The sequence below is a fragment of the Paralichthys olivaceus genome, chromosome 16 (assembly GCF_024713975.1).
Source record: "Paralichthys olivaceus isolate ysfri-2021 chromosome 16, ASM2471397v2, whole genome shotgun sequence".
NCBI lineage: Eukaryota > Metazoa > Chordata > Actinopteri > Pleuronectiformes > Paralichthyidae > Paralichthys > Paralichthys olivaceus.
The window spans coordinates 12,410,203-12,433,399 of NC_091108.1; the positions used below are offsets into that span (position 1 = coordinate 12,410,203).

At 42.8% G+C, this 23,197-nt stretch overlaps 3 protein-coding genes across 6 annotated transcripts; 1 reads left to right on the plus strand and 2 right to left on the minus strand.

Annotated features, from left to right (window-relative positions):
• Window positions 1–3,835, minus strand: mul2 (mitochondrial E3 ubiquitin protein ligase 2). Of its 2 annotated transcripts, none has more exons than XM_020110745.2 (6): window positions 3,703–3,835; window positions 2,772–2,925; window positions 2,277–2,364; window positions 2,040–2,160; window positions 1,265–1,496; window positions 1–1,139 (listed from the first exon to the last, which is right to left on the minus strand). In XM_020110745.2, exons 2-6 carry the CDS (start codon window positions 2,886–2,888, stop codon window positions 624–626), a joined length of 1,074 nt encoding a protein of 357 aa, XP_019966304.1. In that variant the 5' UTR covers window positions 2,889–2,925; window positions 3,703–3,835; the 3' UTR covers window positions 1–623. The 2 variants fall into 2 exon arrangements, with proteins under 2 accessions (XP_019966304.1, XP_019966311.1); XM_020110752.2 differs by having other exon boundaries at window positions 3,713–3,833.
• Window positions 3,804–9,120, plus strand: alg3 (ALG3 alpha-1,3- mannosyltransferase). Its single transcript, XM_069510981.1, has 9 exons — window positions 3,804–4,053; window positions 5,379–5,478; window positions 5,577–5,724; window positions 5,885–6,045; window positions 6,186–6,306; window positions 6,412–6,617; window positions 6,790–6,865; window positions 7,862–8,007; window positions 8,110–9,120. Exons 1-9 carry the CDS (start codon window positions 3,873–3,875, stop codon window positions 8,288–8,290), a joined length of 1,320 nt encoding a protein of 439 aa, XP_069367082.1. The 5' UTR covers window positions 3,804–3,872; the 3' UTR covers window positions 8,291–9,120.
• Window positions 8,319–22,931, minus strand: vwa5b2 (von Willebrand factor A domain containing 5B2). Of its 3 annotated transcripts, none has more exons than XM_069510979.1 (23): window positions 22,754–22,931; window positions 22,353–22,497; window positions 21,015–21,153; window positions 20,348–20,563; window positions 19,131–19,356; window positions 18,844–19,001; window positions 18,377–18,508; window positions 18,149–18,273; window positions 17,887–18,063; window positions 16,789–16,899; window positions 15,855–16,057; window positions 14,816–14,930; window positions 14,264–14,449; window positions 13,978–14,194; window positions 13,585–13,892; window positions 13,057–13,294; window positions 12,622–12,969; window positions 12,396–12,533; window positions 11,818–11,943; window positions 11,690–11,740; window positions 11,039–11,150; window positions 10,691–10,814; window positions 8,319–10,602 (listed from the first exon to the last, which is right to left on the minus strand). In XM_069510979.1, exons 3-23 carry the CDS (start codon window positions 21,151–21,153, stop codon window positions 9,865–9,867), a joined length of 4,188 nt encoding a protein of 1,395 aa, XP_069367080.1. In that variant the 5' UTR covers window positions 22,353–22,497; window positions 22,754–22,931; the 3' UTR covers window positions 8,319–9,864. The 3 variants fall into 3 exon arrangements, with proteins under 3 accessions (XP_069367080.1, XP_069367079.1, XP_069367081.1); XM_069510978.1 differs by having other exon boundaries at window positions 21,015–21,189; XM_069510980.1 differs by lacking the exon at window positions 11,690–11,740 and having other exon boundaries at window positions 21,015–21,189.
• Window positions 22,932–23,197: the final 266 nt, after the last annotated feature.

Genomic DNA, 23,197 nt, shown 5'->3' on the forward strand with positions numbered 1-23,197 from the left:
CAAATTACAAACCCATTTTTAATAGACTTGAAGGGACATAGGGTCAGGACATTTATCAGATTTCATGAAAACAAGTTTTTTATGTATGTAGTATTAATTCCCAAAACACTCTCTCCGTCTGCAGCACATTAATTACACCTTAACACTTCGTCTCGGTACTAGCTGTACCTTTGTTTCAGTTACTTCCTGTGAATCACAAATGTAAGTGAAATTGAAACTAAATCTTAGTTACTCACAGGCAGACTTCAGCAATTCAGATACGTACGGTACAGTCACTCTGAGACAGCAGCAGTCTTATAAATTACCAAAATAAGGCACATACACACGTAGGAAAATAAACATTTCTATAGCATAATTTTACACTTGCTCCCCCTATGATTTATTTATTTAAATAAAGATAAAAATACTACAATGAAACAGTGTAGTGAACAAAGCCTTTGTACAATATCCTTAAAATTCACATTTTAATGGTACATACATTTTATTCTTGAAATCAAAATCAAAGACTAACTTTTGCCCTTTTTGTAGCTGAAAGTGCAGCAGTTTAGACCTATTAGGTGTAAAGTCGGTACAGTTTGTATGGTGGTTAACCTCCGCTGAGGTCATTTGGTCCCACAGGTGCCTCAGACGTGGTAGAGTGGCACCACTCTGCTGATGTCCTGTCTACAAATTGGGCATTGGCGGCGTGGAAGCGCCTGGTAGCAGGTGTGACAGCAGCACACATGCCCACAGTCCAGCAGAATACAGTTACGAGGCTGATTGAGGCAAATCACACAGGGATTCTCTACACGTTCCTCTGCCGCATCCTGAGGCGCTCTGGGGTCGGCAACGTTAGCAGGCGCCCTGTGGGCTTCAGCCTGCCATCTCTCAAATTCCCTCCTCTCCTGCTCCCGCTGCCACTGAGCTTTTAGGTGGTAGTAGTAGCGTCGACCCACCCAGAAAAGGACCACCGCCCCGACAAAGGCAGAGGTAATGGTCAGCGCCTTCCACCAAACAGCCACGTTCTCTTGGTCTTGTCGCAGGGTGTCAAAGTCCATATTGCCTAAGAAGTACTGTGCACTATTGGAAGGGGGCCGAAGATTCAGGGTGCCATCTGTGTCTAGTATCAACTCACCTACTCCTGTGAGAGTTGCACCCACCTGTGAAAAGAGTGGAATATTTGCTCAAGGTATTGTGGAGGAAAATAGCAAAAAATATTATCCTTTCTGAAGTAAATATGAATTAATTATTTAACTACAGGAGCCATTTGTTAGTAAGAACCAACCTTGAGCATTTCCTCGGTCTCTAGTTGCCCTTTAATTTTCTCCCCACTCAGGTATTGTCCTACGATGTCGCCTAGGCCGTAATTGAGCTGGTGAAACTTCTCGTGGGTAATCTCCATGTGGACTCCGGAAGCTTGCAGAGGACACAGGACCTTTACTGTGGTCTCATCCGATCCCACTAACACAAAGGGCACCGCATTCACTCTCTGGTGCAAGACTAGCTCGCTGTCTGTCCTGCAACAGGTAGAGGGAAGGAAATGGGTCAGTTTAGTCAACATTCTTTAACATTGTGATGTGTATTGTTTTTCAACATTTTTGCGGATAATTATTTTAAAAAATCAGGTAAATACAAATCTGGTCCAGTTAATATGAATGTGGTTTCATGAGGGGACTGTTGGGACTTGGAGGAAGTAACATTCTAGTTGACAAAATACATGTATACTGCTTGCTTTAACTTAATAAATAATTATATTTTCTGATTTGCATGCATTACAAGGTTAACTGTTAAATGAAAAAAAAAGTTTTGTTACATTATTAAAGTAATGAGACCTCAGGAGGCTGCACTTGCAGTAGTGGCAGCAGGGCGGGGTATTGAGGTTCAGTTGTTCTGTATCACAAAAATTCTGAGTATCAAGTTATACTATTTGAATAATTTGAGATAGGGCCATTATTAATCCTGCACTATAAACTGAGTGGAATAAAGTCTGTACATGGAGATGTTCCCAGCATATTAAAAATATATATATCATGATAGTCAAAATACAATCATATACTCACCAAGTGCTTGAAAGACCATTCCACACCAGCCTTTGTTGTTTCAACATTATTTTCTGTAACACGCCAACAATTTCTTTTTGGAAGTGACTGGTCAGAGGCTCGCCCACTGGCTGTACGGCACCTACAAACACAAACACACATAATAGAGAATAAGAGGTGAATTAAGTGTACATCTCTTACACTGGACAAATATGGATCAAGTCTTGTCTCTATTTGAAAAAGTGAGACCCAAATTACCTTCGATGACAGCATACTGTAGACATGCTCCTGGAATTTCCTTCAAGATGTTTTTGAGTTTCCCATCTATGGTGAAATGTGGAGCTTCCTGACAACACAAGACACACACTTTTTGTGTATGCAGGACACAGTGCAGACAACAGGCTTCGGGTTCCTGTCACATTCAATTTTATTTCATTTCCTTCAAATTTTGGCACAGTCTACTTCTTCAGTCCTCTGAAAATAAAAATATTTTTTTTACTGCTGCAAGTAGACACAGCCTCAGCCACAAGCCTCACACTGTAATAGGTAACAACTGGCCTAGAAGAGGCTTCCTCTTTCAGAACCTACCAGAGATGTTAGCAGAGCGCTGATCTACCTAAAGAGGATTTCAAGTCTGTGAAAGCTGAACATTGTTTCCATGGTTTCACAGCTAATCCCATTGCTACCTGTGATTTAGACAGCATGAAAAACAGAAAAAGTCTTAAATTGCATTAGAAATTATCCACAACTGACATCAAGTCTCTCCACAGTTTTGCGGCTCTTCCTGTACAGATAGTAGCAGATGCCTGAGAGGGTGAGACTGGCCCCGAGACACACGACCTCTGGAATCCTCACAGAATATCCATCCATTGCCTCTGGCTCTTCTGTCCCTGCCGAAGGAGCAGACCTGCACAAACAAATGACAAGTAAGAATATCAGTACATCAACTAATACAATGATTCAGATTAATTGTCAACATTAGTGCTGATTGATCTGTTGATCAGTTAATCAATCACATATTGTAGCTGTAGTCAAGTTACTAATGAAGAGAGAAATACATCCATAAAAGTGACACGTTGTCCTTTTTACACATGGATTTTTACATTTATGAAACAAATAAAAGTAGATACTGGTTGTTTCTTTTCCTACTTGGACGTAAGGGGGCGGGGGTTCTGAAGTGCAAATCAGAAAACACAAACAATCGCAATCCCAGAAGATTGTGTTTCCCTGTGTTTCATTTTTTTTTTTTGATTCATCGCTGTGTTTTTTATTTGTCGTTCTGTTTTGCACCGCAGATAATCCACAAACTGGGAACATGGCCACATACAAGTTCAAGGTTTTGCATGAAAATTACAACTGCAGTAAAAACACACACAAAACAAAGACACAAAACGAGAGGATCTGGCTGCAAACATTATCAACTTTAACTCGCCTCGTTAGAATTTGATGTTTCACCTTTGAGAGATCGGCAATCACAGCTTTAACACATTAACATCGATACAGACTCTCTGTTATCAGAACTTTCATTATCATGATCTTTAAAATCCTTGTGAGCTGCTAGCTAGCTAACGATAGTGGAGCATCACCGGCAGTGACTGTTTCTGCTGGCCGATCACGTGACCAGCAACAACACATGAATCGAGGTATATTTCCGTGTGAACGTGGAGAAGTCTGCCGAACGCACCTGTTTGTACCTGTCAGAGAAACGATGGGCTCAAGTTGACATTATCGGCCCCACGGTGTCGTCCATGTCACGTGACGTCAGACAGGAAGCAGTTAGTGTCACGTGACTACGTCTGCGCATGCGCATCGCCGCCTCCTCTCCACGTCGCTCTGCTCGCTGCGCCGCCGAACATGGCAGGAGGTGTACGGAGGAAGCCCACCGGCGCCCCGGCCCCTCTGTGGGGGAAGCTACAGACGCTGTGGCAAGACAAGCACCTGGTCCTGTTCAAGACGGAGTACACGCTGCTGGTCGTGTCCGTCCTGTGGCTCCTGGAGATCGGCATCAACGTGTGGGTCATCCAGAAAGTGGCGTGTAAGTAGCTGCGCGGCTAGCTAGCACGCTACGGCGCTCGGTCGTTCGCCTGGACGTGTCCGAGCGCTAAGTAGCTAGCGTTAGCAAGCCCCCCCAACCCCCAACTTCCAGAGCCACCTGTCAGAGAGTTTACTGTCCTTGCATGACCACAGAGAATCGTCTGCTCTGTGCCCGTGATGGATCACATTCACCGTTAGTTTATTCACAGCAGGTTCAAGTAAGGGTTTGATCACAGTACTGTAAACTTGTTGTGGTGTGATTATTTTTCACGTAAATACAAACGATAAGATATTCCTGTATTGTTTCCACAATCTGGAAATTTTCAATATTACAGCAAGAGTCATAAATATTCATCAGTGAATAATAATAAGTAACAGGTACTACTTAAATGTTAAGACAATAAGTGTAAGGATATATATGTAAAATATAGAAAAATATGAATAGAATAAAAAATACTACTGTTGATAAACATATGTTGAGGCATTAGTTTGTCATTGATGTCATTGTTTATTTTGTCCACGTTGTTTTTATTTTTTTAATTTTAGGGTTAAAACAAAAGAAACCAGCAAATAATCATAGAAGCAGGCGCAATTGGATGTTTGACATTATTTGCATTAGCTGAGCCTCTCAGGTTTGATGTGCATTAACCTAAAACTGTATGGAAGGACGAATTAGCAAATAATAGCTGATTCATCATTTTCATAATGTATGTAGAAAATAGCTGACATTGTAAAATGCATTGAAAAATGAATGAATGAGTTGAGTTGGAAGTTTTTTGAGAGTTGATGACTTTTGTTACCGTTGTTTTTCAAATGTATAATTACAGGTATTTTAATAATAAGTAGGATTAACTAATAATCACATAATATCCCTAATCATTCATAATAGAGATGTACAGCTACCATATTTCCATTACCGATCATTGTTGAATGACCTTGGCTCAGATTAAACCCTTTGAAAAACATACATACAGAGAATAATACCGTAAAGCGTCTTTTATTATCTAGTTTGACCGACATAATTAAAAAGAATACAAATAAATCTAGGAAGGCACAATAATGACTTATGTCAAAGATATTGCCAATTTGCTGACATGTTAGCTAGCTCTGGCTAATGCTACAGTACCTGAAATCACTTCTTCTTCACCACTTTAAAAACAGTCCCTGCCAATGGCAGCATAGCACAATTGCTCTTTTGGAGTGGTGAAGAAGAAGTGGCTCACCAACGCCTCAGCCGACACCATCAGCTGTATAGGTGGTATTTCCAATGCTGTTATCAGTATCTGAAATTCTCTGATTCATGATCACTGATCTATATTCTTGCAGACACTGAGATAGACTGGAAAGCCTACATGGATGAAGTAGAGGGCGTCATCAATGGCACCTACGACTACACTGAGCTTAAAGGAGATACGGGTCCCCTGGTGTGAGTTTCACAGGTCTTCTGTGATGTTGATGCTCCTCCTTGTAGTAAGATGTCGTGTGTGAAGGATTCTGAGAATAATTGGCACCTTGTTGTTGCAGGTACCCGGCTGGCTTTGTCTACATGTTCACTGCTCTTTATTACATCACCAGCCACGGTGTGAACATACGTCTGGCTCAGTACATCTTTGCTGGTTTCTACCTCATCACGCTTCTGCTCGTCTTCAGGATATACCACCGCACTAAGAAGGTCCGTCCGTGGTTTTGTGACAAATTTTTCCAGCAATACACCACTAAGTTGAAGTATGATGCTACTAATGTTTATGTAGCCAGTGGGTTTTTGTGAGACTGTAATTCTGTACTTTATATTTGTTAGTTGTATAATAATGTATATTGCTTTCTTTCTCCAGGTTCCTCCCTATGTGTTCTTCTTTGTGTGTTGCGCCTCCTATAGGATCCACTCCATCTTTGTGCTGCGTCTCTTCAATGACCCAGTGGCCATGATGCTGCTGTTTGCAGCTGTCAACCTCTTCATGGATGGATACTGGACCATGGGATGTGTCCTCTACAGGCAAGTGTGGACTCTCTTTTCTGCAGCTTCTAAAGAAATGTCTCCCTCTGTTATCCAGGAGTAATATGTACACAAATCTTTTTTGTTCTGTGTGTTACGTGATGAAATTACAACTTAATCTTTTTCTCTTTCTCTGACAGTTTAGCAGTGTCTGTGAAAATGAACGTGCTTCTTTTTGCCCCTGGGCTACTTTTCCTCCTCCTGTCTGAGTTTGGTCTAATCAGGACAATCCCCAAACTTTCTGTGTGTGCAGGAATACAGGTAAATATCCCCTATAAAAACAATAGGTACCTTATTACTTTAACTATATTGTCATGTCAAATGTCACCTGCATCATCTTTTAATTAATCTGTCTTGATTCCACAGCTTTTGCTCGGCCTCCCTTTTCTCCTGGAGAATCCCATTGGTTACTTGAGCAGGGCTTTTGATCTTGGCCGTCAGTTCATGTTTAAGTGGACGGTCAACTGGCGCTTCCTGCCTGAAACGCTCTTCCTGAATCGCTACTTTCATTTACTCCTACTCGCTGCCCACCTACTCGCCCTACTGCTCTTTGCTTTCCGCCGGTGGAAGAGGTGAGAGACTGACTTTCAGTGAGCTAAGTGAACTGTTTTATGGGCTGGAAGAAAATCTGGGGTTAAATTTGTACTACACAGGATGGCAGGCGTTTGCTCAATTTGTACAGAGGTGTATGATGGTTTTCTAGTTATGTAGAATTTATAAATCTGTATTTTCTGTCTTTAACAGGCCAGGAGAGAGCATCTTTGAACTTCTCAAGGAGCCTGGCAAGAGGAAAATCCCTCCTCAGGAGAATTCAGTGGATCATATCCTTCTGTTTCATTTGAATGTATTCCCATTTGAAGAAAATTGATCCTTGAAGGACACATTGGGATCATCGGCATCATTATTACTCAGTTAAATGTTTCTGAGTGATATTCCTGTGAGGGTACAGTCACACATACGCAAATATAGCTGTGACAAACTTTTGCCTCCCTTTCACTTCCATTCTGTGCTAGCGAGGGGGCAAATAAAAGGAAAGCAAAGGAAATTGGCAGCGTGGTTTCATGTATAGTTCAACTTTAGTGAACTTTGACCTATGACTTCACAGCCTCAACATTTGTGACCCTACTTTGCTGTAGTCAGCACATTCTCCCCCTGCCCGCTTCAATCCAGCTCTTCCTCCAGCATCTTGCTCTCTCACAACCCAAAAACCTCAAACGGACTACAGAATCAGAATCAGAATCAGAATCAGATTCAGAATCAGAATCAGAGATTCAGAATTCTTTTATTTGCCAAGTATGTTTGCACATACAGGAAATTGCCTTGGTGTCATTGGTGCACTACTTATGTACATAAAACAACAATATAAAAAACAACAATATGTAAGAAATTGAATAAAATAGAATAAAATAAAATAAAATAAAATAAAATAAAATAAAGAATATACATATATACATTAACAGATTCACAGGGTTATGGGCACGTGCTGTGCGAAGGTGCAGAGATTGGTGATAGTGCCAGTAGTATATAAGTAATAAATTATAAATTATGTGCAGGTGGTGGGGTGTGGTGGGGTAGAGTCAGTGCGGTGCAGAGTCAGTGTGATGCAGGGGGCTTGTTTGTGAGCCCCACTGCCACGGGGAAAAAACTGTTCAGATGGCGAGAGACCAAACAACTAATATCTGTGTCCGTCACATCCTGCACTGCCCACATTCTGAAAGTGATAAGTAATTTGCCTAAGGAGGCGATTATTATTCGGCTGCATTTGCGTATGTGCCCTTATTCACCAGCTTTTGTGTCAGACCTTAACAGACAAGCACAGATAGTGCTGATTCTGTTCACTTCTAACTTCATCGGCATGTGCTTCAGTCGTTCGTTGCATTACCAGTTCTATGTCTGGTACTTCCACACGTTGCCTTACTTGCTCTGGAGTGGTGGAGTCAAGAAGCTGGCCCATCTGCTCAGGTAAGAGGAAAGCTCGATGTTTACATAAATGTTTCACTTTTGACAAGATCCATAAACACTCAGCTACATGTTAATGCTTCGTCTTTTTATCCCTGTGTCTAGGGTCCTGATTCTGGGTCTGATCGAGCTTTCGTGGAACACGTACCCCTCCACCAACAGCAGCTCAGCTGCCCTCCACGTCTGCCACCTCATCATCCTCCTCTGTCTGTGGATGGCTCCACCCCTGCAGTCAGCCCCCGCAGAAACCCAACAGGACACACCTGTTAAGGACAAACGTCAGTGACCCGCAGCCAGAGCGGAGCGGACATCGTAGTAAGGTCATATGTGCTGCCGACAGCCTTCATCCCCCCTCCTCTCTCTGCCCCTCACAACACCGGTGCAGGGGGGTCACTGGGGTAGACCATTTACACAAGAATAAAAGGAGCAATTTGATGCTTCTCATCTCAGCTCGCTGCTAAAAATTAATGAAGCAAACGTGGGTGCAGACTTAAGAAAGACGCCTAACGTGAAATGGGATATAGTCGTGTCTTGCAGTTGAAGAGATGAAAAGAGAAAGAAATCATGGATTCTCAGGTTTCATTGTCAAATACATAATAAGAAGAGAGGAGTACAGTGCTAGGATAAAAATGTGAATGTATTTGTGTGTAAAAAGGATTTATTTACATATGCTATATTTCTACTTAGTAAGTTTAAAGTGCAGTCTACCTATGATTAAACAGGTCAAGTCATTATTTCTTTTTAGATGCTCTAATATTATCCAAAGTCATTTAATTGGGCACAAATAAATGAACACATTGTATTAAGAAAGCAGTATATTGAATTTATTTATTTATATCCCAGAGAACGTTTACTTAGTGTAAAAATGTATTGTATATCGGGCAGAAGCTTTTGGCATTTTCACTTTGCCACAGTAAATTCTTTATTCTCCAGTACATGGACAAAATAGTTAAGTAGTAATTTTACACACGTGTAAAACACAGCTATTTTTCTGATTTGTTGATTCTGATTCATCCACTGTTGTGTGTGTTCCAGCACAATCAGCACAAATGTAGATTTAATGTGAAAAGTTTGCAGTAGACTGAACATTTTATATTAAACAGAGATACCACTTCACCTTGATGCAGTTTTTTGTCTTCATGGTTTTGTTTCACATCACAACAAATTAACTTCCAGCCTTTTTGTATTTCCCATCAATAAGTTCATTTTTTAAAGTAATCTTTCTGTAGATAATCAAATAATCATCCTGATAATCAAATTTCCATGTGACACTCAATGATTGTGATGGTAAAGTAACAACATTATACTGACAGGAAGCTTCAACTTATACTAACAAAAGCTCACTCAGGGGATCAAGGCATTCTCGTGATTACATAAAGCTTTTTTATAACAAAAGGCCATGTGTCTGCTGTCAGGTAAAGGACAGTCATGTTGCATTAACATCACTTCTCACATCAGTAAGTCTTCCATCCATCCATGATCAATACCACTTATCCTTTGAGTTCCAGGCAGGGCTGGAGCATATCCCAGCTGACATTGGGCGAGTGGTGGGGTACATCCTGGACAGGTCTCCAAGCAACTCCTGTCTGCATGTCTTTGGACTGTGGGAGGATAAAACCCACTCAAACATGGAGAGAACAGTGATTTGAATGGTCCACCTTGCCTTGAGGAACAGCTGTACCACCCAAAATCTTTCATCTGCAACTGAATATTAAATTGACCTTGGGTTATGGTATAAGCTGACCCTGCAGAGAAAACACTAGATACACTTTTCCATGTTGCATCTTTAGAGTCAGTCATTGATAAAAAGTGAGTATGCAGATTAGTAGATTTGGCTCAGTTTCCTCAGAGGTGATTGTGTCACATGTTGTTGGGGTTGTAACACAGCATGTTTAGTTTGATGTTCTCGTCCCAGTGGCGCAGCAGCAGGAACAGCTGTCTGGCAGCTCCCTTCAGGCCGGCCAGGTCCAATCCCTCAGGCAGCGTCTGACAGCGCAGCCAGAAGTCTGCTTTTGCTGCCACCAGCTCCCACTCCATGAAGTAGCCAGCACAGCGGTGCTCGAGCCAGGCAAGCGCAACAGCTGTGGCCCAGCTCGAGCCCTCCAGGTCCTCTAGGGCCAACTGGCAGCTCACCTTGAGGTCAGCTGGATCTACTGAAGAGCCTTCATACACATCTGTCTCTGATCCACGACCGCTATCAGCCTGGCCGTACCTCTGACTCTGGTAGAGGCCCTCCTCAAGGCTGGGGAGGTCAGGGTGTGAGGTGACATGGTCGCGGTCAGACAGGTGTCTCCGGCGAAGCCTTGGTTCCAGCATCAGGGGAGTGTCGTCTGGAGTGTGGTGGAAGGGAGGTACAGTTTTGGCGAAGACGCAGTAGGTAGGAGAAGAGGTAACATGGTGACTGGAGGAAGCACCCAGAGGCTTTGCAGAGGTGGATAAAGACGGAGCACTGGGAGATGTACAGCGGAAAGGTGGGCTAAGGCTGCGACGGTGGAGGCTGTATGGTGAAGCTCTTTTAAGGCGGTCCAGGGGGATCTGGACACAGTCTGAGAAGGTCTCTGTCAGCAGATAAGCTCCTGAAGCCAGCTGCAGACGCACCTGATCAGACACCACGTGGACATAAATTACTGAATGTGTTTGCATGCTTGTGTGTATTGTATATATTGTGTGTGTCTGCACAGCTCACCAGGGGCAGGTAGTCCGGTGCTTCAGTTTCAGGCTGTGTCTCAGTCTCTGCAGACAAACAGTGAGACTTGAGAGGAACCTGCTTTCCTGATGAGATGGAGGACCTGAGTCTGCCCAGGGGGAACCTGGAACCGAAAAAAGGTGTTTCTTTTTTTTATTTAAATATATATTTGGACCTGAATAAGATATACAACCACTCAGCTACTCAGATTTAAGCTGGGTACTCCCCCTGGCCCTGACCCCGGATCTGCCCCTGGTCCAAGGGGCGAACACCACCATAAACACTTGTCAAATTCAACATTAGCAAGTTTCTCTAATATTTGTAATTTAATGTAAAAGCTTTCTTTACCTGGTCCCAAAGAAGCTTTCCATTGACTTGCTCTCTATGGATCGCTGTGAGCGAGTGCACGAGGTGCCTGATATTGCTGGGGCTGTAGCAGAGTGGCCGCTACCCCCTATACCTGAGACAGCAGCAAAGAAAAACACATTGAACAGTATTGTTTCATCAGAACAGTGATGTGTCATGGCTGGTTTTAAAGACACAGTGCACCCAAATGACAAAAATATGTCTTTTGCCGTAAACAGGAGAAATGTGGGTTTTAAAGTGGATTTTATTGTGTTCATTTGAGCAAAGGGGATTTTTTTTTTAATCATTATTATTTTATTTTTATTACATTCTTCAATGCTATGAGAACAACAAACTAAATTCTCCAGGTAGAATCCTTTAGAGTCATCAGATATCAGTATGACTAGATATGACTTAAGGTAAAGGAGAGCATATGTTGGGTTATTTTCATATTTTGGGTGAATTGCTCCTTTAAGGACTATGTCAGGGAATAGCGATGTGTCAGGGGAGAGTATGTCTTCTTTTCTTCTTCCATACAGACTCAGCTGCAGTAGAATTTTCAACCGGCTTTCTGGTAAGACGCCTCTAACCTTGGGACTAAGCTGCGCTGGAGCGGGGTTTTTTTTCACTGAGCAGGTCGACAGCAATACTTACTAGAGTCCCAGGATGTAAGGCTACATGGTGAGGCAGGAGTGTCATCTCTGTCTGAGAGATACAAAGATTGTTGATGACCTAAAGTCTTGACAACAGAAATGGGTGGTGGTATCATTCGATGTGTTTACCTGTCGAGTTCCAGTTGTCCTCCATCTCCTCACTGTCTCTACTGGTACGCCGTCGGCCCAGACCTACAGAATAGGTCTGCTGCCTGCGACTACCTGACTGCGAACTCCTGTTCCCTGAATGCATCCCTACACACACGCACACACACACACACACACACACACACACACACACACACACACACACACACACACACACACACACACACACACTCACTTTTTAATACAGTGACGAATTTAGGATTTTTCTTAACATTGGCCAATCAGATGTCAGTTGGGGCCATTGCCCCCTTAGTTCCGCCTCTTGATCCGCCCCTGACCTTATATGAAATCTGTGTATTATCCTTTCTTTTTTATTTTGATCAGATTGTAAGTACAGGCATTGCAAAATAGCTTATGCAATAAGTAGTATTGTATGGTGCACTATGGGTGTTCTTGAGTCTATAGAAATGAATAGTAAAGGAACACTCCAGTGATATAGTGCTGCACTTTTTGGGGGGACTCACAAAAGACAGATATATATATGGATCACCCCCCAAAGTATGTAAAATAATTGTCAAAGACAATAACTGGTGGTGCACCTGTGTTTTTGACATCCGTGCTGTCTGGTAAGCCTTTGTTGGTGTTGCTGTCAGTGGTAGAGAAGGCTGTGTACATGCAGATGATGTTACAGTGCTTGCTGGTCTGGATGGCCTTCATACGGTATCGCTTGGCTGAACCTAAGGAACCATCAAATACAACAGATATTTATTTATATGAGTTAGGAGATACATCAGGCAATAAGAGAAATGCTCAGTAAAACCTCACCATGTCCATTGTCACTCTCCTTCTCTGCCATCTTCTCAAAGTCTCTTATAACTGAACGAGCTGTCAGTTGGTGAATGATCTCCTCCCATGGTTCTTCCCCTCTTCCTTCTTCCCCTCCTTTTCCTTGTCCTCCCTCAGCTCCTCCTGGTGTCTCCTGGCCCTCTGGGGTCCAGAGGTGCCCCAGGTCAACAGTGACCTCCCAGGACACAGGCCTGCCGCCGAGCAAGCCGTGAATGAGCGAGCGGCACTGACCTGGAGGAGGATCCTCCAGCTGAACTGCAGAGAAGAGGTACTCTGGATCTGTGAAGCTGTCCCAGTCCAAAGGAGAGGCGGGGAACAGGAGTCCATCTGAGGGTCAGAGTGACAGAGAGGAATATAAATTTGATGAAGGAACAATATGAAGCATAATCCTGTTTTTTTTTAGTAGCGTCTTACTGGAGTCAGTGAGGCTTCTGCGGGACAGTGTCCCTCCTGATGGGGGCTTTGTCTCCCCGTCACTTTCGTCCAGCCTCCCTCCCAGTGTCTGGTCGAAGGAGACCCTCTCCAGAGCTCTCCTCAGGCGATGCATCTCCAACTCGCCTTGGGGGGACGAGAAACTTCGTGCTGCCATGGTTGAACGGGCCAAAGCTTTTTGTCTCCTACGGGGTTCTTCACCTCCATCCAGGCGCACGCTCTGGTTGTACGACAGGGAAAGTGATGCAAGTACAAAAAGTAGAGCAGAGTTTCTCTACAGCAACACATGTTGATGTTAGGGTTATCTGTTGGAACTGTTTCTATTTTTGATATGTTGAAATGTTTTGAGTTATCAAATCCTGCAATGGAGAAAACATTTCTATTGATCTAGTCGACTCATAGATGACAATATTTTGTAATCAAACTATTTTATAGTGCTGGTGTCGATATCTTAGCATAAGTTGCATGACTAGAAGTTCTTTTGAGTGAATCTGTTACAATAAATCTCACCTTTTTTGCTTCATTATCAGGAGTTTCAGCCGAGAGGTTCTGTTGCCATGCAGCGTCAGCCCACCGAGACAAGGAAGATCTCTTATCTGGAGGCGGGATTCTCTCAAGGCCTTGGGGTAAAGACCCTGTGTCCAACACGGAATCAGAGGACTGAGGGTCGGGCAAAAACGTCCCCGCTGCTGAGTGGGACTGTGTCTGTAGACTCCGCTCACTGCTGAGGGAGCAGCGGGTGAGGACGTACTGCTCCTGGATGTAAGCGCTCTCCTGGATCCTCCTCCTCACATCACTGGACCAGTTGAGCTCCCCACCTGGCATGGAGAAAGGCCAGTTGTTAACCACGTGGACAGAAAGTGACCAGTAGGCAAATGGATGCTCCACGGATGTATGACTGACCTGGGCTGGTGCCAGGGTCTGTGTCTCTGGCACAGGAGAACTCGGAGGAAATTTCTCTGGAGATCTCCTTCAGTGCGTCCTCCAGGTCGGTTCCATCTGCACACGTCACTACAGGCATTAGTTCAGAGGCCGGGGGAGGTGAAAGCTCATCATTGGACTGACCAAAAACTGAACCAGTGGAGCCTCTGTGCACATTTTTGTAGCCCCGTCCTTGAGTCTGTAAAACACTTAAATTAGAAATGCACATAGACATAAACAAACTTTAAAAATGCATATTGATGTATACCTCTGTCTTCTTTGATATGAAACGTGTCATATCATACAATGTGCAATATCCAATGAGGCGATTCCCTGTGTAGAGTGGAGGAATTTCATTGGGTGAAAGAAGGGCCTCCATGTTTTCTGGCAGGTACCAGTCAATCCGAACGTCAGTGAGCACAGGTTCAAAGGCCTTTTTCAGAGACTTGATAAACTGAGGAGGGAAATTTGAAACATTAGTCTTTTTTACCCGAACACTTGAAAGTTGCAACTATGAAGGAAATATTCAGGTTCTTTTATTAAGTAAATTAGCAATTTATTAATGTAAAATTACCCCAATCAAATTTAATCAAAAATAGCAAAAAGTACTCAGTATACTCTGTAGGTGGAGCTATAGTTACTATTTTATACAGTTAAGTAATTCAGCATTTAAGGGTCATGGCCTAAGGGTTTGGCCCCCTACAAAAGGTCCCATCATAAATCTGAAAAAAATTGTTCCTTTGTTGGGTACGGTTATGCCAATAATTGTTATGCATTTCACATTTTCTCCAGTAGGTGACAGTCTTGCAGCACTGCTGACCTTGGGCTGGAGTCTCTCCTCATCATCCAAGAACTCTGTGGTGCCTCCTGTTAATTTGGCGACGCCCTGCAGGAGTCGCCTGCAGGCTCGAGGACCCAGGCCCAGACTGAAGCATCTGCAGAGAGTTGATATAAAACATATACTTCAAATTTTCAATCACACACCCTGTGGCTGCACTATAGATGAAGCATGTCTTTCTCTCACTTGGATTCCTGGGATTGGAACTCAGACCCTAACCCTAGCGGCACACAGAGGCTTCCACATGTCTCAGCATGGAGAACATTCAGGTGTGTTCACACTGTTGTTGGGGCTCTTACAGAAATCACAAGCCATTTGGCTGATTGAGAGTTTGAATGAAGCAGACATTGTGTGTGAAAACCAAAATAACACAACACAAAGAGCACTGCAGAGCTGTAGACTGTAGTTAGATGGCAGCATAATTTGCATTCCCTGAAATGAGATGCATTACAAGAGAATAGTGTGGTTCCATGGATTATGCTGGACAGCCAAAATTCAGTGGAGAAAGTCAGTCGTACAAGAGAATACTAATGAAGGATAAATAGAGTTACTGTGCAGTGCTGGAGGGCCTGGGGGAAACCAGAGGGGCATGACTCTCACTGCAGAGGAGAGCACTTAACGGGATTACTGGGCGTGGCTGAAAAATACCTCAGCCCCTTCTTTTCTTTTCTTTACAGCGCTTTGCTCTCAATTTTTCAAGATCACTGTTTGCTCATATCCCTCTACCCTCCCTCTCTCTGTCTCCATCCTCTTTCTTCTCCTCCCCCACATTGTGTCTCTGTCATATGCATCAGTCCATTCTGCCTGCACTCAGTGGAATCCATTCCTCTCTGCTTCCCTGTCACCCTCAGTGATTTAATGTCTGATTACATGGCAGCCATAGAATAAATCTGTGCTAACTAGTTGTTTGAGTAAATGTCCATCATGTGTGTTGATGACATCCTCCTACAACCTCTCCCTCCTGTTTTGAACAGATGATTTCCATGTTTGAAACAGACAGTTTAGTTTCAGGACTTCGTACCTGCCAGCACACGTGTTTCTGCGGACCAGCTCCAGCACTTTGGCCACATTACCAATGGACCCATCCGTAATGATGAAGACCTGGCGAGGATAGGAGCGCTGCATGGGCTGCTGGTACACCCAGGACAGTGCCCCCAGGAGGTTGGTGCCTCGCATGTCAGCTCTCATCCTTTGGACATATTCATATGCCTGCATGAGAGTGACCTGTGTGCAACGAGGAAAGCAGAGATGCAATCAGAGCTACGGTGACGGGAGAGTAGCTCGTCGGAAAGAACACCTGTCCAACTGCATGATGCTGCCTGTGCAAACATCACCTGTGTTGTTCAAGATAAATTCACTGTTTGATATCAGATGCCTCAATTACCCTGTGTGGGGAGCAAAGAATTTAATCAGCACTCCTCTAATAAAGCGAGAGCAAACACACACACATTAGCACCTGCCTTAAAACTGCAGCAAATCACACTGTGGACAAACACGGCTGACAGGAGAGGAGATGGAGGGACATCTCCTGCCTCCGTTAAAGTGCATGAAAGGTCACCATATGGTGAGGAGTATGTGCAAAGACTGTTTGTTCTCGTGGCCCCTGGTCTGGATAAAACCTGATACTCTGCTACTAAGGCAACCCAAAGAACTGACCTATCGCCTGATTAGAGCGCGGACAAAATAGAACACATGGTTGAACAACACGGTTGAAAAACATCTGCTTTCACGCAACATGAGCCAAATGCCCCATGTATTATCTTTTCCTGGAAACACCGCGATTCACGTGGAAATGTTGCAACACTAGTTGCAACATTTCCACGTGAATGGGCACTGGGGTCTGCATCTGCCCTCGCGGTGTTTAACATACAGGTTTATTTAAGTGAGTATCCTCTAAAGGAGACATTTTCAGATTAATCTCCATGGTGAGCTACAGGTGATGGTGTGACGCTAACATCAGTGCAGAGCTTGCTGGAGGTGAACAGAGGCTTGATGGTGGTGCCAAAGCCCACGATGTTGAGCATGGTGCCAGAGGGGAGACTCTTCAGTGCCACCACCATGGCTTCCTGTGGAAACAAGAAGGAATAATCAATCCGTGCACCTAAATCTAAAAATTGACTTTGCTTAATTAAATTTATTTATACTTTTGAGAGGGACAGTGCTTGTTAATCAGACAAAATACCATAAATAAGAGAGCGTTATAGCGATATAAGCTCATTTTCATTTTATTGTTCCTCTACAGTTTTTACAAGGCATCTAAAAATAATAAACTTATTACCTATTTTATCTAACTACAAATACCTATGGATATTTCATGTGGATGATACATACCATCCACACAAACTATTAAAATGTAAAACACTACTATAAGGGACACAAAAAATGTAAACATGTAAACAAGCAAATAAATAAATCAATGCTGGAATCATTATTTAATACATAAATAAATACAGTTTGACATGAAATCTATGTATTTCTAAAGTTATCTATACAGAACTAAATAAATAAATAGATGTAGAAATTAATGAATGAATAGATAACTAAATGCAGAAGTTAAAGAAGAGTAAATGTAGACATGAATGAATAAATCAAAAATACAGAAAATGCAGAATTTCTTTTCAGTTTTTTCATTTATTTATGTATTTAACCTTTCATTTCTCAGTTTATTTATTTACTTACTAATTTATTAACTTATTCATTCATACTTCTGTCATTTTGTCCTTCATACACTACAGCCAATAATAAGAAAAAATATAACCCATTATTAAAATACATCATACTAATGTAAACTGAACCACCTCAGATAAAGTGGATGAATTACATATGATTACAAGTTGGATTTGCTTCAAGTCTTAATTTTGTATTTAAAGGTTAAATAGTTTTAATAATTTAAATTGTAATAACCTGTTTCTTAAATCAACAGGTAAACTAAATAGTTAGTGGCTCTGACAGTCCCCTCTGGTGATTGCCCTTGTTGCCCCACCACTGCTGGCCCGCTGCACTACAATCTGACTCTGGTTTCTTTGTGTGTTTTTGTCCTGGCTGCAGCTCACCTTAACACGATGGATGTTGGTGCCACTCATGCTGCCGCTGCGGTCCACGAGGAACAGCAGCTCTCTGGTGGCCTTGTGCAGCCCCAGAGGTTCACGCAGCAAGTCAGGACAGAAGTTGAGCATCAGGACGGGGCTGCTCAGAATGTCCTTGTGGTGCCGCTTCCTCACAAACTCCAGCTGTAAGTGGAGCACAAGCTTTTAGCACACAGGACACATAAATGTGTGAGATGTGAGAAAACAAATAGGGAGAGGATGCAGTGACCTTCCTCTCAAGCTCTGAATCTTTGCGGGTGCAGCGGATGAAATCTCGACGGGAGCTGATCTGCTGCTCGTACTGGCTGAAGGACAGTCTGCCTCTCTCTAAGATGACCAGTGGGCTGTGAGGTTCTGTGGAAGTGTTTCAGAGTAAAATATTAATTCTAAATACTGAACAGAAACTGAGCCAAAGAGAAAGCACAGTCATGTTAGTGGATAAGTTGCCTTTGCTCACCACTGAGGTGCAGAATGATCTCTATGTGTCTGTCGTACGGATGCTCCTGGGCCAAAGTGATGTAGGTGGCAGAGGCACTTTGGGCGCTGGGGTCTGCATCTGCCCTCAGAGCATGAGTGGGGCTCTCCAGCCCTGCAAATCAGTTTAAGAAAAAAACAAGAAAAGCAAATTAATACATGCTTTGATTTGTTTTTCAATAGTCAATGATTATTTTCTCATTTCAAATAATTTAACATTGTGAAGAATTTTGACATTTCTGCCGATTTCCCAGGGAATCATTGATTGATTTTGATTTTTAAAAAACATGTAGGGAACTGATATTTATGAATGTGCACAATTTGGGGCAGCTTGATAGAATTCCACGAGACTGATGGGCCTTGGCGAAGTAATGCGATCTACTCTACATTTCTCAATGGCTGGGCCGAAGTCCACTGAATCAATCTTATTTGAGAAGACAGGCAGTGTACCGGCCAGCAGGCAGGCCCCTCTGACAAGCAGCTGGAAGTTGAGCTCATAAGGTGCCAGGTTGGCAGCTGGACTGGTGAAGATGGTGTGGGCACACTGCTGCTCGGCATCCAGCACCCGGTCCTGTTTTCCTGAGGTGGCACCAAAACAGCTGGTTGCTCTAGAAGAACAGTGATGTAGATAATTTAGTATAAAAATATACAGCAGTCAGTCTATATTACATATAATTTATTAAAATAGAAAGTGTCGGACAGAGTAGTGGTGCCACATGTAGTGGTGACATAAATACCCAGTTTCTTCTAATTTCCCCCCACTTTCACTCTTGCTTTGGGGCATCTGGCCGGTGACGATTGGCGTCAGTAATGACGGGTAGACGATGCGGATTGCTCCATTTTCTAACGTGGGGAGTTCGAGTGTGGTGCTTATGATAATGGACACTATATCCATGGGGCCGATTACCCCTGTGCCCACGATGAAGGTGGTTCTCTCAAGGTCTTCGTCCAGGATGAGATGCCCTAAAAATATGCACCCGGTTACTTAGATGAAAAAACAACTGAATCAGACAGAGATGCAGGTGGACTATTGTCATGAAAAGTCAACATACAAAATCTGCAAACGCATTCAATGTACATGATTCCACTGTTTCCACTAAAATTCTATGCACATCAAGCTGATTTATGTTCGTACTATAAGTGAATACATTTCATCTTTAGGCAGGAGGCCAAAGCTTTTGGCCTCCCTTGTCTGTCCTTTCTACCGTCAGTGAGGCAAACTCAGGACAGAGCTGGGACTCACAGTAGCTACACTGAAAAAAGATTTATTATTAACTTTAAAAAAACACTTCAATTGATTAAAAAACTTTTTTTTGAATAAAAGTTATTATGTTAATTATAACATTAATTATGTTAATGTGTTAGTTGTAAGATGAACAAATGTAATTAATTGAAAGGTTAACAATGGAAGTTATTTTCCAAGGTGGTGCAACAATTTAATTTTTTTCCAGTGTGTATGATGTACGTGCTCTGACCCTCGTTACAGTGGTTAAAAACAGTGCACAGTGGTTTAAATTATTTGTGGTTCAACAATATGCTACTTTTTACTACAAACAACATACAATTCTCTCCAGCTTTGATTTTCTGCCATGAAACCTAAGTTGATCACTTATTACTGACCTTTTAAGAATATATAGTATATTTAAAGTACATAAAAGTCTATGCATTCATCCACTCAGATATTCCTCATCAAGTCTGGGTTCTGTAAAGTTCAAGTGTCTGGAGAACAGAGAACCAGTGACTAATGTCTGCTCGCAGTATCCATAAATAAATTAGCTGCTCAATAACTGCTAGCTGAGGAAAATAGGCAGCCCAGAAATGTCAATGTTCAAAATGAATGTGTGTTTAATTTCTTAATTGTTGAAGCTTATGGAATCATATTAGATGAATAGACAGCCACCTCATTAAACAATTTGCTCTCCCTACACTGGATTCCTCCGTCCTCCCTCCTCACCGTTGGTGCACTGAATGTCGTGGCTGGAGCTGCCACAGCAGCCCCACTCCCGGCCATTCCCACAGTGGCCCTCAAAACCAGACGAAGGGCAGCAATCCAGACAGCAGTCCTTCAGCTTCCCTCGGTTCTGTATCTGGACGCCCACCAGTCGACCCGCAATGGAAGCCTCAAAGTCCACCACAACCTCCCTCTCCCCGAGAGGGTACACAAACACACCTACATGTACAAGACCGATAATGTTTGACACACAAAACAAATATTTCAGATTCATGCCTCACTTAAGAAACCGATGAAACTACATGACTGCATATTTAAAAGTTCACTAGATTCTAAAAGTCTATTCTGACTTTCTTGAATGTTTTAATTGTAATTGCTTCAGACAGAAGCCTTCACCAAATGTTTTAAATATAATTCCTAACATGCCAGCATAGCCTATAGTCTATTTATTTTGGTAGTTACTAATTACCTAAGTTTTACTCAAATTACTGGTGATTTTTCATTCAATAGGGAACTGTGTTTTTTGAGCAAGGGAACCTTGGCATCCATGCTTCAGCTTTGTGGATGACCCACTCTACCCCCTGAGCCACAGGCACCCAATACAATCTATGTCGAAATACAGTTGCTGAGGTTATTACCTGTTCCAAGAGGGAATCACCCCTCTACTCACCTTCTACAGACTCTACATCAGCGTTGGCATAAGTAAGGTTTGCGGTGATGCCCAGGGAGCAGCCGTTGGCGCAGGACTTGATGCAGGAGGCCTTGAGCAGCAGTGGTTCCCATGTAGAGCGGTTTCTCAGCCCCACCATCTTTTCAGGGTGACAGACAAGCCTCTACTGTGATGGCTGCATGAGAACACAGGTACACAGACCAGTGACAGGAACAGAAATGTGTGAGTGTGCATTTCAATTCTCTCATTTTACATTCAGTGGACAATCGCAACGATCTCTGTAAAGAACCAAAGAATCAAAACTGATCAAATTAGATTTTGGTGCATAGCATGAAAATAATTCTAAATGTCCATAAGATTTTCATTTCTCTGCATATATACCTCCTGGATTTATGCTTGCATGTACACATCAGCCCTTGGACATGTAACCTAAGCTATCTCTTTAGGCTCTTAGCAACCAGCTGTGGTAGTTTGAGTGTTCAAGGCCTGGTCAATCATTAACATTACAGGTCAGCACTCACTTCACGATGCAGCGTGCTTAACATATGCAATCAGAGACTTTATGCAATTATGTGAATTTAGGATTACTGTCTTACTCCTCTTTACCTGCACCCTTTTCTAACTGAGTGAGCTGGATGCTAAGAAGCAATACTCAGTGAATTCTAAACTAGGAAAACATAAACTTATTAACAAACTAAGCACAGTTTCCTTAAGAGGAAATAAACAGTAGCTCAAGCTGTTCGATGCAACAATTCTAAATGATTTGATAACTTTAAGTGCAGCAGGTGTAAAGATCACGCCTTAGACTGCATAAAAGTGTGTGTGTGTTTGTGTAAACATGCATGTGGGCATTTGTGTGCATGTCTGCATGTGTTTGCTGTGATCCAGGTAATAGTCCTTTCACATCTACCTCTCTAACAAGATCAACAGCCTCCATCTGGTTCCCCACTCCCGACTCATAAGAGGCAAATAAATACCTGGTTTGTAAAAGTCAAGCAAACTGATGCTGTCAGAAAACACACAAGAACCAGAAGACGTATGACAGGCAATAAGATGCATGTTACATATGAGTTAGTAGTGTGTGTACATGTGTGTGTGACATACACAACATATGCACATGCTGACCTTGGAAAGTTCAGCCTGAAACACAATGTGATGAATGACAAAGATCTTCCAGCTGTCATTAATGGTTTAAAGCATTAAAACTAAAGTCTTATAAAGTGAAGATGCTGCCTCTGCGTGGTTTAATTATTTTGTCTGGCTCTTTGCAGTACCAGCCAACACTGCAGCCTCCAGGTACAAGCTCCAGATAATAAGCAAAAATGATCGTCCACTTACTGTACTGTTCAGTGCAGCATCTGATGATTTGCCTCTGTGTCCAGTCCCCGCATCACTCCACCATCACATCTACTCACAGGTTTCCCAGTGACACTAACGGTAGGAGTTTTCCTGCAAATGTTGCTCTCTCTCTCCAGCAGTCGCCCTATAAAGAAGACATTAATAATCAGAGTTAAATAAATGGACCCTACTCATGGAGTATGAAACTATATCCAGGATGAAAATCAGATGCTTGCACTAACAGATTATTTATTAAGACACCCAGCAATTATCTAGAAATTCATTTTCAGCATCAGGCTATTAGTTTGTAGGAAATGAAAACGTCCTGGCAACGATAAATCACCATCATGCAGCTCTGCGCTAACCTACATTTGCTGTTAAGTGAAATGTCATCTGCTTACCTGCTCTGACCTGAACCACAGAGCTGATCACAAACTGTGGTCCTCAACCTGCTGCTCAGGCTGCAGCACACATTGGTAAGTGAGGCAGAGTCTGCTTTTCATCCAGACAATTGGCTGTGATGGTAGCAGCACCATAATTCATGGCTAATGGCTTGGCCACAGAGAGGAGGAGGAGGAGGAGGAGGAGGAGGAGGACTGGTGCTCTGCCTCTCCCAACAGGTCGCTCAGACAGCAGGCGTGGGGAGGTGAGAGGAAAGAAGCAGAGGCTTTTCATCTTCTTCTGCCCCACACTTACAAATAGTGAGAAGGGAGTGGCAAGAAAGATTTGGCTCATTATTTTGCTGTGTTACTTTCTATAAATTAAAAAATCTAATTCATTAATATTTTGCTTCAAGCCTTTTGCTTTTTATGTTTTCACTGTATCTGATCTGTATATTATAGACT